This window comes from Mustela nivalis, assembly GCF_964662115.1.
Source record: "Mustela nivalis genome assembly, chromosome: 9".
NCBI lineage: Eukaryota > Metazoa > Chordata > Mammalia > Carnivora > Mustelidae > Mustela > Mustela nivalis.
In genome coordinates, this window is record NC_139028.1 from 68016299 (window position 1) to 68028594 (window position 12296).

General features: G+C 39.0%; 1 protein-coding gene across 1 annotated transcript; it reads left to right on the forward strand.

Annotated features, from left to right (window-relative positions):
• Positions 1 to 10858: 10858 nt before the first annotated feature.
• Positions 10859 to 11806, forward strand: LOC309840143 (olfactory receptor 56A3-like; the record flags this gene model as incomplete). The annotated part of the gene is made up of 1 exon (XM_082682209.1): positions 10859 to 11806. One exon carries the CDS (start codon positions 10859 to 10861, stop codon positions 11804 to 11806), a length of 948 nt encoding a protein of 315 aa, XP_082538335.1.
• Between the last annotated feature and the right edge of the window lie 490 nt (positions 11807 to 12296).

A 12296-nucleotide genomic window follows, 5' to 3' on the forward strand; every position in this document is an offset into this window, starting at 1 on the left:
AAAACTCTTACACTGTTGGTGGGAATGCAAGTTGGTGCAACCACTTTGGAGGACAGTGTGGAGGTTCCTCAAGAAATTAAAAATAGAACTTCCCTATGACCCGGCCATTGCACTCCTGGGTATTTATACCAAAGATACAGATGTAGTGAAAAGAAGGGCCATCTGTACCCCAATGTTTATAGCAGCAATGGCCATGGTCGCCAAACTGTGGAAAGAACCAAGATGCCCTTCAACAGATGAATGGATAAGGAAGATGTGGTCCATATACACTATGGAGTATTATGCCTCCATCAGAAAGGACGAATACCCAACTTTTGTAGCAACGTGGATGGGACTGGAAGAGATTATGCTGAGTGAAATAAGTCAAGCAGAGATAGTCAATTATCATCTGGTTTCACTTATTTGTGGAGCATAACAACTAGCATGGAGGACATGGGGAGATAGAGAGGAGAAGGGAGCTGGGGGAAATTGGAAGGGGAGGTGAACCCGGAGAGACTATGGACTCTGAAAAACAATCTGAGGGTTTTGAAGGGGCAGGGGGTGGGAGGTCGGGGTACCAGGTGGTGGGTATTATAGAGGGCACAAATTGCATGGAGTACTGGGTGTGGTGCAAAAATAATGAATACTGTTATGCTGAAAATAAAAAATAAATTTAAAAAATAGAATTACAGACCAACATCCTTGATGAACACAGATGCGAATATTCTCACCAAAGTATTAGCCAATAGGATCCAACAGTACAGTAAAAGGATTATTCACCATGACCAAATGGGATTTATTTCTGGGCTGCAAGGTTGGTTCAACATCTGCAAATCAATGTGACATTAATAAAAGAAAGAACAAGAACCATATGACACTCTCAATAGATGCTGAAAATGCATTTGAAGAAGTACACCATCCTTTCTTCATCACAATTCTTCACAGTGTAGGGAGAGAGGGTACATACCTCAATATCATTGAAGCCACCTATGAAAAACCCACAGCGAATATCATTCTGAAATGGGGAAAAACTGAGAGCTTTTCTCCTAAGGTCAGGAACATGGAAGGGATGTCCACTATCACTACTGCTGTTCACCATAGTACTAGAAGTCCTAGCCTCAGCAATCAGACAACTAAATGAAATTAAAGGCATCTGAATTGGCAAAGAAATAAAACTCTCACTTTCTGCAGATGATATGATACTTTATGTGGAAATCCCAAGAGACTCCACTCCAAAACCATTACAACTCATACAGGAATTGTGTAAAGTGTCAGGATATAAAAATCATAGGAATCAGTTGCATATCTATACACCAACAACAAGACAGAAGAAAGAGAAATTAAAGAGTAAATCCCATATACAAGTGCACCCAAAACCATAAGATACCTAGGAATAAGTCTAACTACAGAGGCAAAGAAAATGTACTCAGAAACTACATAGTATTTATGAAAGAAATTGAGGAAGACACAAAGAAATTGAAAAACGTTCCATTCTCATGGATTGGAAGAACAAATTTTGTGAAAAAGTCTATGCTACTTAAAACAATATATACATTAATGCAATCCCTATCAAAACACAATTATTTTTTTCAAAGAAATAGAACATGTAATTCTAAAATTTATATGTAACCAGAAAATATCCAGAATAGCAGAGGAATGTTGAAAAATAAAGCCAAAGTTGGAAGCATCACACCCAGGCTTCAAGCTCTATTAAAAAGCTGTAATCATCAAGACAGTAGGGTACTGGCACAAAAACAGACACATAGATCAAAAGACTAGAATAGAGAGCCCAGAAATGGATCCTCAACTCTAGGGTCAACTCATCTTCGACAAAGCAGGAAAAGAATGTCCAATGGAAAAAAGACAGTCTCTTCAACAAATGGTCTTGGGAAAATTGGACTTCCACATGCAAAAGAATGAAACTGGACAATTTCCTTACACCATGCACAAAAATAGACTACAGATGGATGAAAGACCTCAGTGTGAGGCTGGAGTCCATCAAAATCCTTGAGAAGAATACAGGCGGCAACAACTTTGACCTCAGCCACAGAAACTTCTTCCTAGAAATATTGCCAAATGCAAGAGAAGTAAGGGTAAAAATGTACTATCAGGACTTAGCAAGATCAAAAGCTTTTGCACAGCAATGGAAACAGTTAACAAAATCTAAAGACAACTGACAGAATGGGAAAACATATTTGCAAATGACATATAAGATAAAGGGCTAGTATCCAAAGTCTACAAAGAACTTATCAAACTCAACACCCAAAGAACAAATAATCTAGTTGAGAAATGGGCAGAAGACAATAACAGACATTTCTGCAAAGAAGACATCCAAATGGCCAACATATACATGAAAAAGTGACCAACATCACTTGCTATCATTGAAATACAAATCAAAACCACAATGAGATACCACCTTTCACCAGTTAGAATGGCCAAAATTAACAAGTCAGGAAATGACAGATGTTGGTGATGATTCAGAGAAAGGGGAACCCTCCTACACCATTGGTGGGAATGCAAGCTGGTGAAATCAAGCTGGAAAATAGTATGGAGGTTCCTCAGAAAGTTTAAAATAGAGCTACCCTATGACCCAACAACTGAATTACTGGGTATTTACCCTAAAGATACAAATGTAGGGATCTGAAGGGGTACGTACACCCAAATGCTTATAGCAGCAATGTCCACAATAGCCAAACTATGGAAGAACCTAGATGTCCATCAACAGATGAATGGATAAAGAAGATGAGGTATGTATATACAATGGAATACTATGCAACCATCAAAATCCACAAAATCTTGCCTTTGCAGTGACATGGATGGAACTAGAGGGTATTATGCTAAATGAAATAAGTCAATCAGAGAAAGACAATTATTATATGATCTCTCTGATATCAGGAGGTAGGGTCGGGTATTGTTGGGGGTAAGGAAGGAAAGAATGAAACAAGATGGGATTGGGAGGGAGACAAACCTTAAGAGACCCTTAAAATCACAAAACAAACTGAGGGTTGCTGGGGGTAGGGGTAGGGAGAAGGTGGTTGTGTTATGGACATTAGAGAGGTTATGTGCTATGGTGAGTGCTGGGAAATGTGTAAGGCTCATGATTCACATACCTGTACCCCTGGGGCAAATAATACAATATATGTTAAAAAATAAAATATGCATTGAGATTTTGTCAATATACAAGTAAATGAAAATTAATAGTAAAAGCAGGTAAAGGATGTCAACATATAATTCACAGTATGAAAGCCACAAATGGCTTAACAGTATATGTACAATGCTCTCTTCTTGGGAGAAAATCAGGTTAAAAATAATAACATTCTGGGACACCTGGGTGGCTCAGTCAGTTAAGCATCTGTCTGAGAGGCAGATATAACGAGATTAGACAGAACATGGGGTAGATGTTCCTTTTCAGTTCTGATCTGTGCTCTGTTCCATTCCTGAGTCAGTATGGTTGTAGTAGTCTGAAAATGGGGTAGCAACGACTGCATCCTGTCTCAGGTAAGGAGACACATGTGACAACCTGTGCTCTGGTACCTTCCCTTTTGTCCTCCTCTTGCCTTTCCTGATCTCTTGCTGGGTGGTGTCAGAGATGCAGAGAAGCAGGAGTTTGTCCATAGGAAATTAATGTGCAGGGGTTGTTGGCGAAGTATGTATGTCATCTGGAGCTCAGATCAGTTCAGAGGTTTCCTCAGTGAAAGATACCAGGGTCTTGGGATCAAATCCCACATCTGGCTCTTTGCTCAGCAGGGAGCCTGTTTCACCCTCTGCTTGCAGCTCACTACTTTATATCCTTAATCTTTTTTTTTTTTAACTCAATAGCATGAAATGGTGTAAGAAATGTGAAAAATAAAGAAACTATAGGAATTTCTAGTGAGATTTTATAAATATTTTGGAGAAAAACTTGGTGATTTCTAGTGAAATTAAATACTTTATATGCTTTTATTGAATAAAAACTTTTCCATATATACCTAGTATAAGTCTATAAGGAGAAGTGTACAAGGATATTGACAGCAACAATATTTTTTTTAAGATTTTTATTTATTTATTTGATAGACAGAGATCACAAGTGGGCAAAGAGGCAGGCAGAGAGAGAAGAAGAAGCAGGTTCCCGGCTGAGCAGAGACCCTGATGTGGGGCTCGATCCCAGGACCCTGGGATCATGACCTGAGCCGAAGGAAGAGGCTTTAACCCACTGAATCACCCAGGCTCCCCAACAGCAACAGTATTTCTGATAACAATTAATTATAGGCCATTGAGACCTAGACTACTACATTAAAAGGAAATATGCACATAATGGGAATTGAACAACAGTCAAGAAGAATAAAATGGATTTTTATGGAGCAACATGGATGGATATTTTTTTTTTTAATTTTTTTATTTATTTTTTATTTTATTTTTTATTTTTTATAAACATATATTTTTATCCCCAGGGGTACAGGTCTGTGAATCACCAGGTTTACACACTTCACAGCACTCACCAAAGCACATACCCTCCCCAATGTCCATAATCCCACCCTCTTCTCCCAAACCCCCTCCCCCCAGCAACCCTCAGTTTGTTTTGTGAGATTAAGAGTCACTTATGGTTTGTCTCCCTCCCAATCCCATCTTGTTTCATTTATTCTTCTCCTACCCACTTAAGCCTCCATGTTGCATCACCACTTAAATAAGTCAAGCAGAGAAAGACAACTATCACATGGATGGATATTTAAAAATTAGTGTTAAGTGTAAACAAAGAATAAAATCAGATTTATAAATCAGTGACATTTTTACAAATTCAATTTCCAACTTTTCTACCATAAACAAACATGTAATTAATAAGCATACCTAATATTGTATTAAAAATTCATCTTCAAATTTTAAGCCAAAAAAAACCCTTAAGATTAATTTAGAAAGACATACTTTAAGATCACCTGAGTTTTCACTTCAAGGCAAGAGGAATAGGAGTGATAATGAGATATAAAGAGGAAAGACAGGTAAAAATAGAGTAAAACAAGGCCTTTAAAAAGACTGATGGTGATGGTACAGCACAGGGAACATAGTTAATGGCATTGTAATAGATTTGCATGGTGACAGATGGTAGCTACATCTGTGGACAATGTATAGACTCGTCCCCACACTATGCTGTATACCAGAAACTAATGTAACATTGTATATCAACTGCACATACTAGAAAAATTAATGATAACAAATTAAGAAAAATAAGGAAACTGATCATGTTTGTTACCATTATTGGAGAAATATGAATAATTCACATGGAGTTCAAAATGAATTTTTTTAAAAAGGAAAAAATTGTTTCCTATTGTATATACATCCCATTTAAAACATTTTTCACTATGACATCATTTTCTATGATATTTTCTCTCCAAAAACACGTTACATTTTCACAAGAATACTTTTTTAAGGTTCTCTTGCATTTTTATCATTATAATGCAATTATAAAACCATGACAAGTTAACATCAATCTATTTGAGAACATGTTTGGGAGAGCTTATGTAATAATTATGTGCAGGAAGCCTATGAGAACTTCTGAGTGAGCTTATTGGACCCATGGAAGGCACTGAGTGTGCATGTGCACTTGAGTGTGAACATTGTATAGATGGATGTATCAGACCTACACCCAGGAGACTAACTGCCTACAAAACACATAGCCAATGTAAGACTAGATTAACAGATCTCTTTACTTTTAGAAAGAAAGAAAATCATTTTCTTCTCACATCTGCCTGCCTATCTGTCCCCTGAGGGCATTTGGGGCCCAAGAAGTAGGGATAGGGAAGTTCCCAGAGTGCAAAGTCCCTGAGGCTCTGTAGTTATAACTATACCAGACACCTAAGGAACTAACCAGAACTCCAATATCAGTGGGGCCAGACACCCTACTCACATCCTCTGGAGGTGAGTCTGTTTAGAGGGTACCTGAGAGGTAGAAATACCAAGATTAGCCAGAACATGGGGTAGATGTTCCTCTGCAGTCCAGATCTATGCTCTGTTCCATTCCTGAGTCAGTATGGCTGAAGTAGTCTGAAAATGGGGTAGTAGTGACTGCATCCTGTCTCAGGTAAGGAGGCACATGTGACAACCTGTGCTCTGAGACCTTCCCTTTTGTCCTCCTCTTGCCTTTTCTTATCTCTTGCTGGGTGGTGTCAGAGATGCAGAGAAGCAGGAATTTGTCCATAGATTAATGAGCAGGGTTTGTTGGGGGAAGTGTATCATCTGGAACTCAGACAGGAAAATTCAGTGGCTTCATCTGTGAATATGAACATTTAGGAGTTATAAGGCAAAAAATCTGCCCATAGATACTTGAATCATGGCATAGAAATTAAAATTAATCTATACAACCTCAGAGATTAAGGACACAGACCACAGTTGGCGGGGCCCCAAGGTTCAGACGGTAGCTTCTCAGATTTCAACCCAATAAAGAATTTCTAAAAGCCACTGTTGCTTGAAAACAGAAAATTATGCATAGACCATAGAGGTATCTGTCACTGGTTGGTTCAGAACAATGATGTCTGAAATGATACTTGGGAGAGATGTTTCACAATTGCGTCTGCACTTATGGAGTTAGGTGGTCCTTAACAACTCCTTCTCTTCGTCAAACAGGGCTTCCATAGTGCTATGCCCATCCTGCAGCCTGGGGAAAAGCTTGTCCTGCAGGGTCTCTGCTTTTGTCATTTCCCTTCAATTTCACTAGCTTCTACATCCAGTCCCCACCTGGAACCAGTAGACATTAACTCTAATCCTTGTGCCTAGTATTGCCATTGGCTACCTCTGATTGCAATTCAAGATTGAAAGAGGAGAGGGGAAGAAGGACATACATGATTTCAGATGCTCTACTTCTAGGGCTGAGTAGATTGTTCAATGCTTGTTGGATAAATTATGGATTGAAGAGTATTTAGGAACATCCAGAGAAACAAGGAGAAAGGAAGTTAGTGAGTGGAAAGAAAAGATAAAAACTCCTCTTGTGTTGTCCTCAGAAATTTCATCCTTGAGCTAGAAGTAATCATCGCAAAGTACTTCAGGAGACAAAGAGAATGTACTTCTTCCTCTATGGATAGTGCATGGACACTCGTGTTTGAATTGCCATTTTTTTCATTTGACTGTACCTTCCAAAGTTCATTTCAAGATTTTCCCTCCTTCTATGCAGTGAATTCCTAATTCCCCCAAGAATACTCTGAAGTACCTGAAGAAGAGAAGATCCTTGGACATGGTGAGATTTCGGGCTCTGACTTGTAAGAATTAAATTTCATAATTTTGCAGAGAGGAGGATCAGCAGATGCAATGAGCAAGATCAAAAGACAAAACATAAATAATTAAAGTGGTGATTAGAAGGAGTATTTCTCAAATTTATACATGCTGAGGGTCATTTTGGCTAGATCTGGGCTTAGCAGATGATATTAGTTAGATCTCAACTTATAAGTGAATGTATCCAACAAGAAAAACGAAAAGAAAGGAAGAGTTTAATGAACATAGTGCCTAAAACAAAAGAAGGTCCTTTGCTCACCAAATTAAGACTAGATATTATTTTTCTTTTTTTAATTTCATTTATATGTAGAATTTTTTTAATTTCTTTTCAGCATAACAGAATTCATTGTTTTTGCACCACACCCAGTGCTCCATGCAATACGTGCCCTCCCCAATACCCATCACCTGGCTCCCCTAACCTCCCACCCTCCGCCCCTTCAAAACTCTCAGATTGTTTTTCAGAGTCTATAGTCTCATGGTTCATCTCCCCTTCCAATTTCCCTCAACTCCAATCTCCTCCCCATCTCCCTATGTCCTCCATGTTATTTGTTACGCTCCACAAATAAGTGAAACAATATCATACTTGACTCTCTCTGCTTGAGTTATTTTGCTCAGCATACTATCCTCCAGTCCCGTCCGTGTTGCTACAAAAGTTGGGTATTCCTCCTTTCTGATGGAGGCATAATACTCCATAGTGTATATGAACCACATCTTCCTTATCCTTTCATCCGTTGAAGGGCATCTTGGTTCTTTCCACAGTTTGGCAACCGTGCCCATTGCTTTTATGAACATTGGGGTACAGATGGCCCTTCTTTTCACTACATCTGTATCTTTGGGGTAAATACCCAGTAGTGCAATTGCAGGGTCATAGGGAAGCTCTATTTCTGATTTCTTGAGGAATCTCCACACTGGATATTATTTTTCTACTTTCTGGTTCTTATCTTTATGCCTTCCAATACATGCAGCATCTCCAGTCTTTGTGAGCCACTCCACAAATGCAAAGTATAATCACTAGACAAGAGGACCTGGGTCATATATTAGAACTTAAAGACAGTGCATTGACTTTGGACAAGTAAAATGAGATTAAAGGGCAACTGTTTTAAAGAAACTGTTAAAAATGTTGAAAATAGTCTACACATATGAAGATACATTGGCAATTATTTGGCAGAAACCCTACACACCAAATTAAAATGTCTTGTTTTGTTTTGTTTTGTTTTGTTTGGGGATTTTATTTACTTTTTTAACAGAGAGAGAGAGGGATAGAGCAAAAGAAGGAACACAAACAGGGCAGAATGAGAGAGGGAGAAGCAGGTCTCTTCTGAACAGACAGCCCGATGGGGGCTCCATCCCAGGACCCTGGGATCATAACCTGAGCCAAAGGCAGATACCTAATGACTGAGTCACCCAGACAAACCTTAAAATGCTTTTTTAGACAAAATGAAAATTAACTAATATTAAAGCCAGGATATAATATTTTTAATCTCTGATTAAAGCCAGCTATAGTTGAAAACTCAGAACAATAATGTCATAGAGAACTAGGAACATGTTCCTGAGTACCTATTTTGTGCCAGACTCTGCTATCATTTCTGTATATTATAGTTAAATTGTAATCTGTTAGTCTAGGTGATTATTAAAGTACAAAATACAAAAAGGAAGAAACTTTTAAGTACAAATTTAGAGACTCACCTGTCACAAAGTAGTTTTCCAAATAATTTTTTTCCTTCTCTTTAGTTGCTGCAAAGACATAACGGTTCTCTTAAAAATAGAACTTGAACACAATCAGAGAAAGACAACTATCATATGATCTCCCTGATATGAGGAAGTGGAGATGCAACATGGGGGGTTTAGGGGCAGGAAAAGATTAAATGAAGTAAGATGGAATCAGTAGGGAGACAAACCATAAGTGACTCTTAACCACACAAAACAAACAGGATTGCTGGAGGGAGGGGGGTCAGGAGAGGGGAATGGGGTTATGGACATTGGGGAGGGTATGTGCTATGGTGAGTGCTGTGAAGTGTGTAAACCTGGCAATTTGCAGACCTATACCCTGGGGATAAAAATACATTATATGTTTATAAAATAATTTAAAAATTAATAAAAAAATAAAACTTGAACAAATAAAAAATGTATAAATGAACCATATTACCTCACTACTCTATACTGCTTAGTGATAGCAATATCTGAGCAGGATGGCACATTAATTCACATGGCTCTAGATGACTTGCTAGGACTCATGGTTTTCATTCAATGAAACAAATTCTAAATTTATGTGCCTTGTCTCTTCAATAAATGGTGCTGGGAAAATTGGACAGCTATGTATAGAAGAATGAAACTTGACCGTTCTCTTACACCATACACAAAGATAAACTCGAAATGGATAAAAGACCTCAACATGAGGCAGGAATGTATCAAAATCCTAGAGGAGAACAAAGGCAGTAACCTCTTCAACACTGGCCACAGCAACTTATTTCAAGATATGTCTCCAAAAGCAAGAAAAACAAAAGCAAAAACGAACTTCTGGGACTTCATCAAGATCAAAAGCTTCTGCAGAGCAGAAGAAACAGTCAACAAAACAAAGAGGCAACTCATGGAATGGGAGAAGATATTTGCAAATGACAGTACAAATGGCTGATATCCAAGAGCTATAAAGAACTCCTCAAAATCAACACCTACAAAACAGGTAATCACATCAAAAAATGGGGAGAAGACATGAACAGACACTTCTCCAAAGAAGACATACAAATAGCTAACAGACACATGAAAAAAATGTTCATCAGCATTAGCCATCAGGGATATTCAAATCAAAACAACATTGAGATACCATCTTATGCCAGTTAGAATGGCCATCATTAATGACAGTAAACATTGTTAGAGTGGATGTGGAGAAAGGGGAACCCTCTTACACTGTGGGAATACAAGTTCCAAAGTGGTGAAGTCACTTTGGAAAACAGTGTGGAGAGTCCTTAGAAAATTAAAAATACAGCTTCCTTATGACCCTGCAATTGCACTACTGGGTATTTACCCCAAAGATACAGATGTAGTGAAAAGAAGGGCCATCTGTACCCCAGTGTCCCTAGCAGCAATGGCCATAGTCACCAAACTGTGGAAAGAGCCGAGATACCCTTCAACAGATGAATGGATAAAGAAAATATGGTCCATATATACAATGGGATATTATGCCTCCATCAGAAAGGATGAATATTCAACTTTTGTATCAACATGGATGGGACTGGAGGAGATTATGCTGAATGAAATAAGTTAAGCAGAGAGAGTCAATTATCATATGGTCTCACTTACTTGTGAAACATAAGCAATAACACAGAGGACCTTGGAAAAAGAAGATGAGAAGTGAGTGGGGGAAATCACAGGGGAGAAGAACCATGAGAGATGGTGGACTCTGAGAAACAAATGGAGGATTTTGGAGGGGAGGTGAGTGGAGTTTGAGTGAGCCTGGTGGTGGATATTAAGGAAAGCACATATTGCATGGAGCACTGGGTGTGATGCATAAACAATGAATCCTAGAACACTGAAAAAATAAAACAAAGTTTAAATTTTAAAAACTCATGTGTCTTGAGTCCGTAAATAATTTTTACCTTAATTTTACAGATCACTAAAAGAAAACTATAGAAATACATGACAAAAGATGATAGCACACCCAAATGGCAATAACTCCATTGCGGTTTCAGACTTCCTCCTGAATTGTTTGGTCAGATCCTCCAGCTGGCAGCCTTTTTTCTCCCTGCCCCTCAGCCTCCTCTTCCTCCTGGCTATGGGAGCCAATAGTATTCTTCTGATCACCATCCAGATGGAGGCCTCTCTGCATGAACCCATGTACTACTTACTCAGCATCCTCTCCCTACTGGACATTGTGCTCTGCCTCACCGTCATCCCCAAGGTTCTGGCCATCTTCTGGTTTGACCTCAAGTCCATCAGCTTCTATGCCTGCTTCCTCCAGATGTACATCATGAATTGCTTCCTTGCCATGGAGTCCTGCACATTCATGGTCATGGCCTATGACCGCTATGTGGCCATCTGCCACCCACTAAGATACCCATCCATCATCACTGACCAATTTGTAGCCAAGGCTGCCATTTTCATTTTGGCCAGGAATATTATTTCTACAGTGCCTATCCCCATTCTATCATCACGACTCCATTACTGTGGGAGAAATGTCATTGAGAACTGCATCTGTGCCAATATGTCTGTCTCCAGGCTCTCCTGTGATGATGTCACCATCAATCGCCTCTACCAGTTTGCCGGAGGCTGGACACTGCTAGGATCTGATCTCATCCTCATCTTCCTCTCCTACAGTCTTATCCTTCGAGCGGTGCTGAGACTCAAGGCAGAGGGTGCTATGGCCAAGGCCCTGAGCACATGTGGCTCTCACTTCATTCTTATCCTTTTCTTCAGCACCATCCTTCTGGTCTTTGTCCTCACTCATGTGGTGAAGAAGAAGGTCTCCCCTGATGTGCCAGTCTTGCTCAATGTCCTCCACCATGTCATCCCTGCAGCCCTCAATCCCATTGTTTATGGAGTTCGAACTCAGGAGATCAAGCAAGGAATCCAGAGACTACTGAACAGAAGGTGGTAGTGAGGACAACGGGATCTCTCCGTTCCTAATTTAGGTTGAGTTTTGAATCAACAATGGGGGAGTGGGCAGAAATTCATTATCTATGAGATACAATCTCAAAATGCATAAATTGCATATTGTTTCTTCCTAAATAAGCTTAAGTGCCATAATGATTTCCCTTTCATTTCTCCTTTAATAAACTTAAACTCTTTTGCTTTTTTCATACATGTTTTTCTGTTTTGATGAAATACTGGGGATCCTCCAGGAAGATTCTAAACAGAAATTTATGTTTATTAACACCTGTTAATATGTCGTGACTTTACTTAGTAAATATACAAGTGTGGCTACTTTGGGGTAAGTTTGTTTAACACGTAATGCACTCTTATTCTTATTTCCATGGAAGGAAACATATTGGAGACAAAGAATAGGAGTGAAATTTCAGTCCCGAATGATGAAAGATTGCTAGTGGTCTGTAACTGGGTCTACAATTAGATGACATTAGGAAATGGGT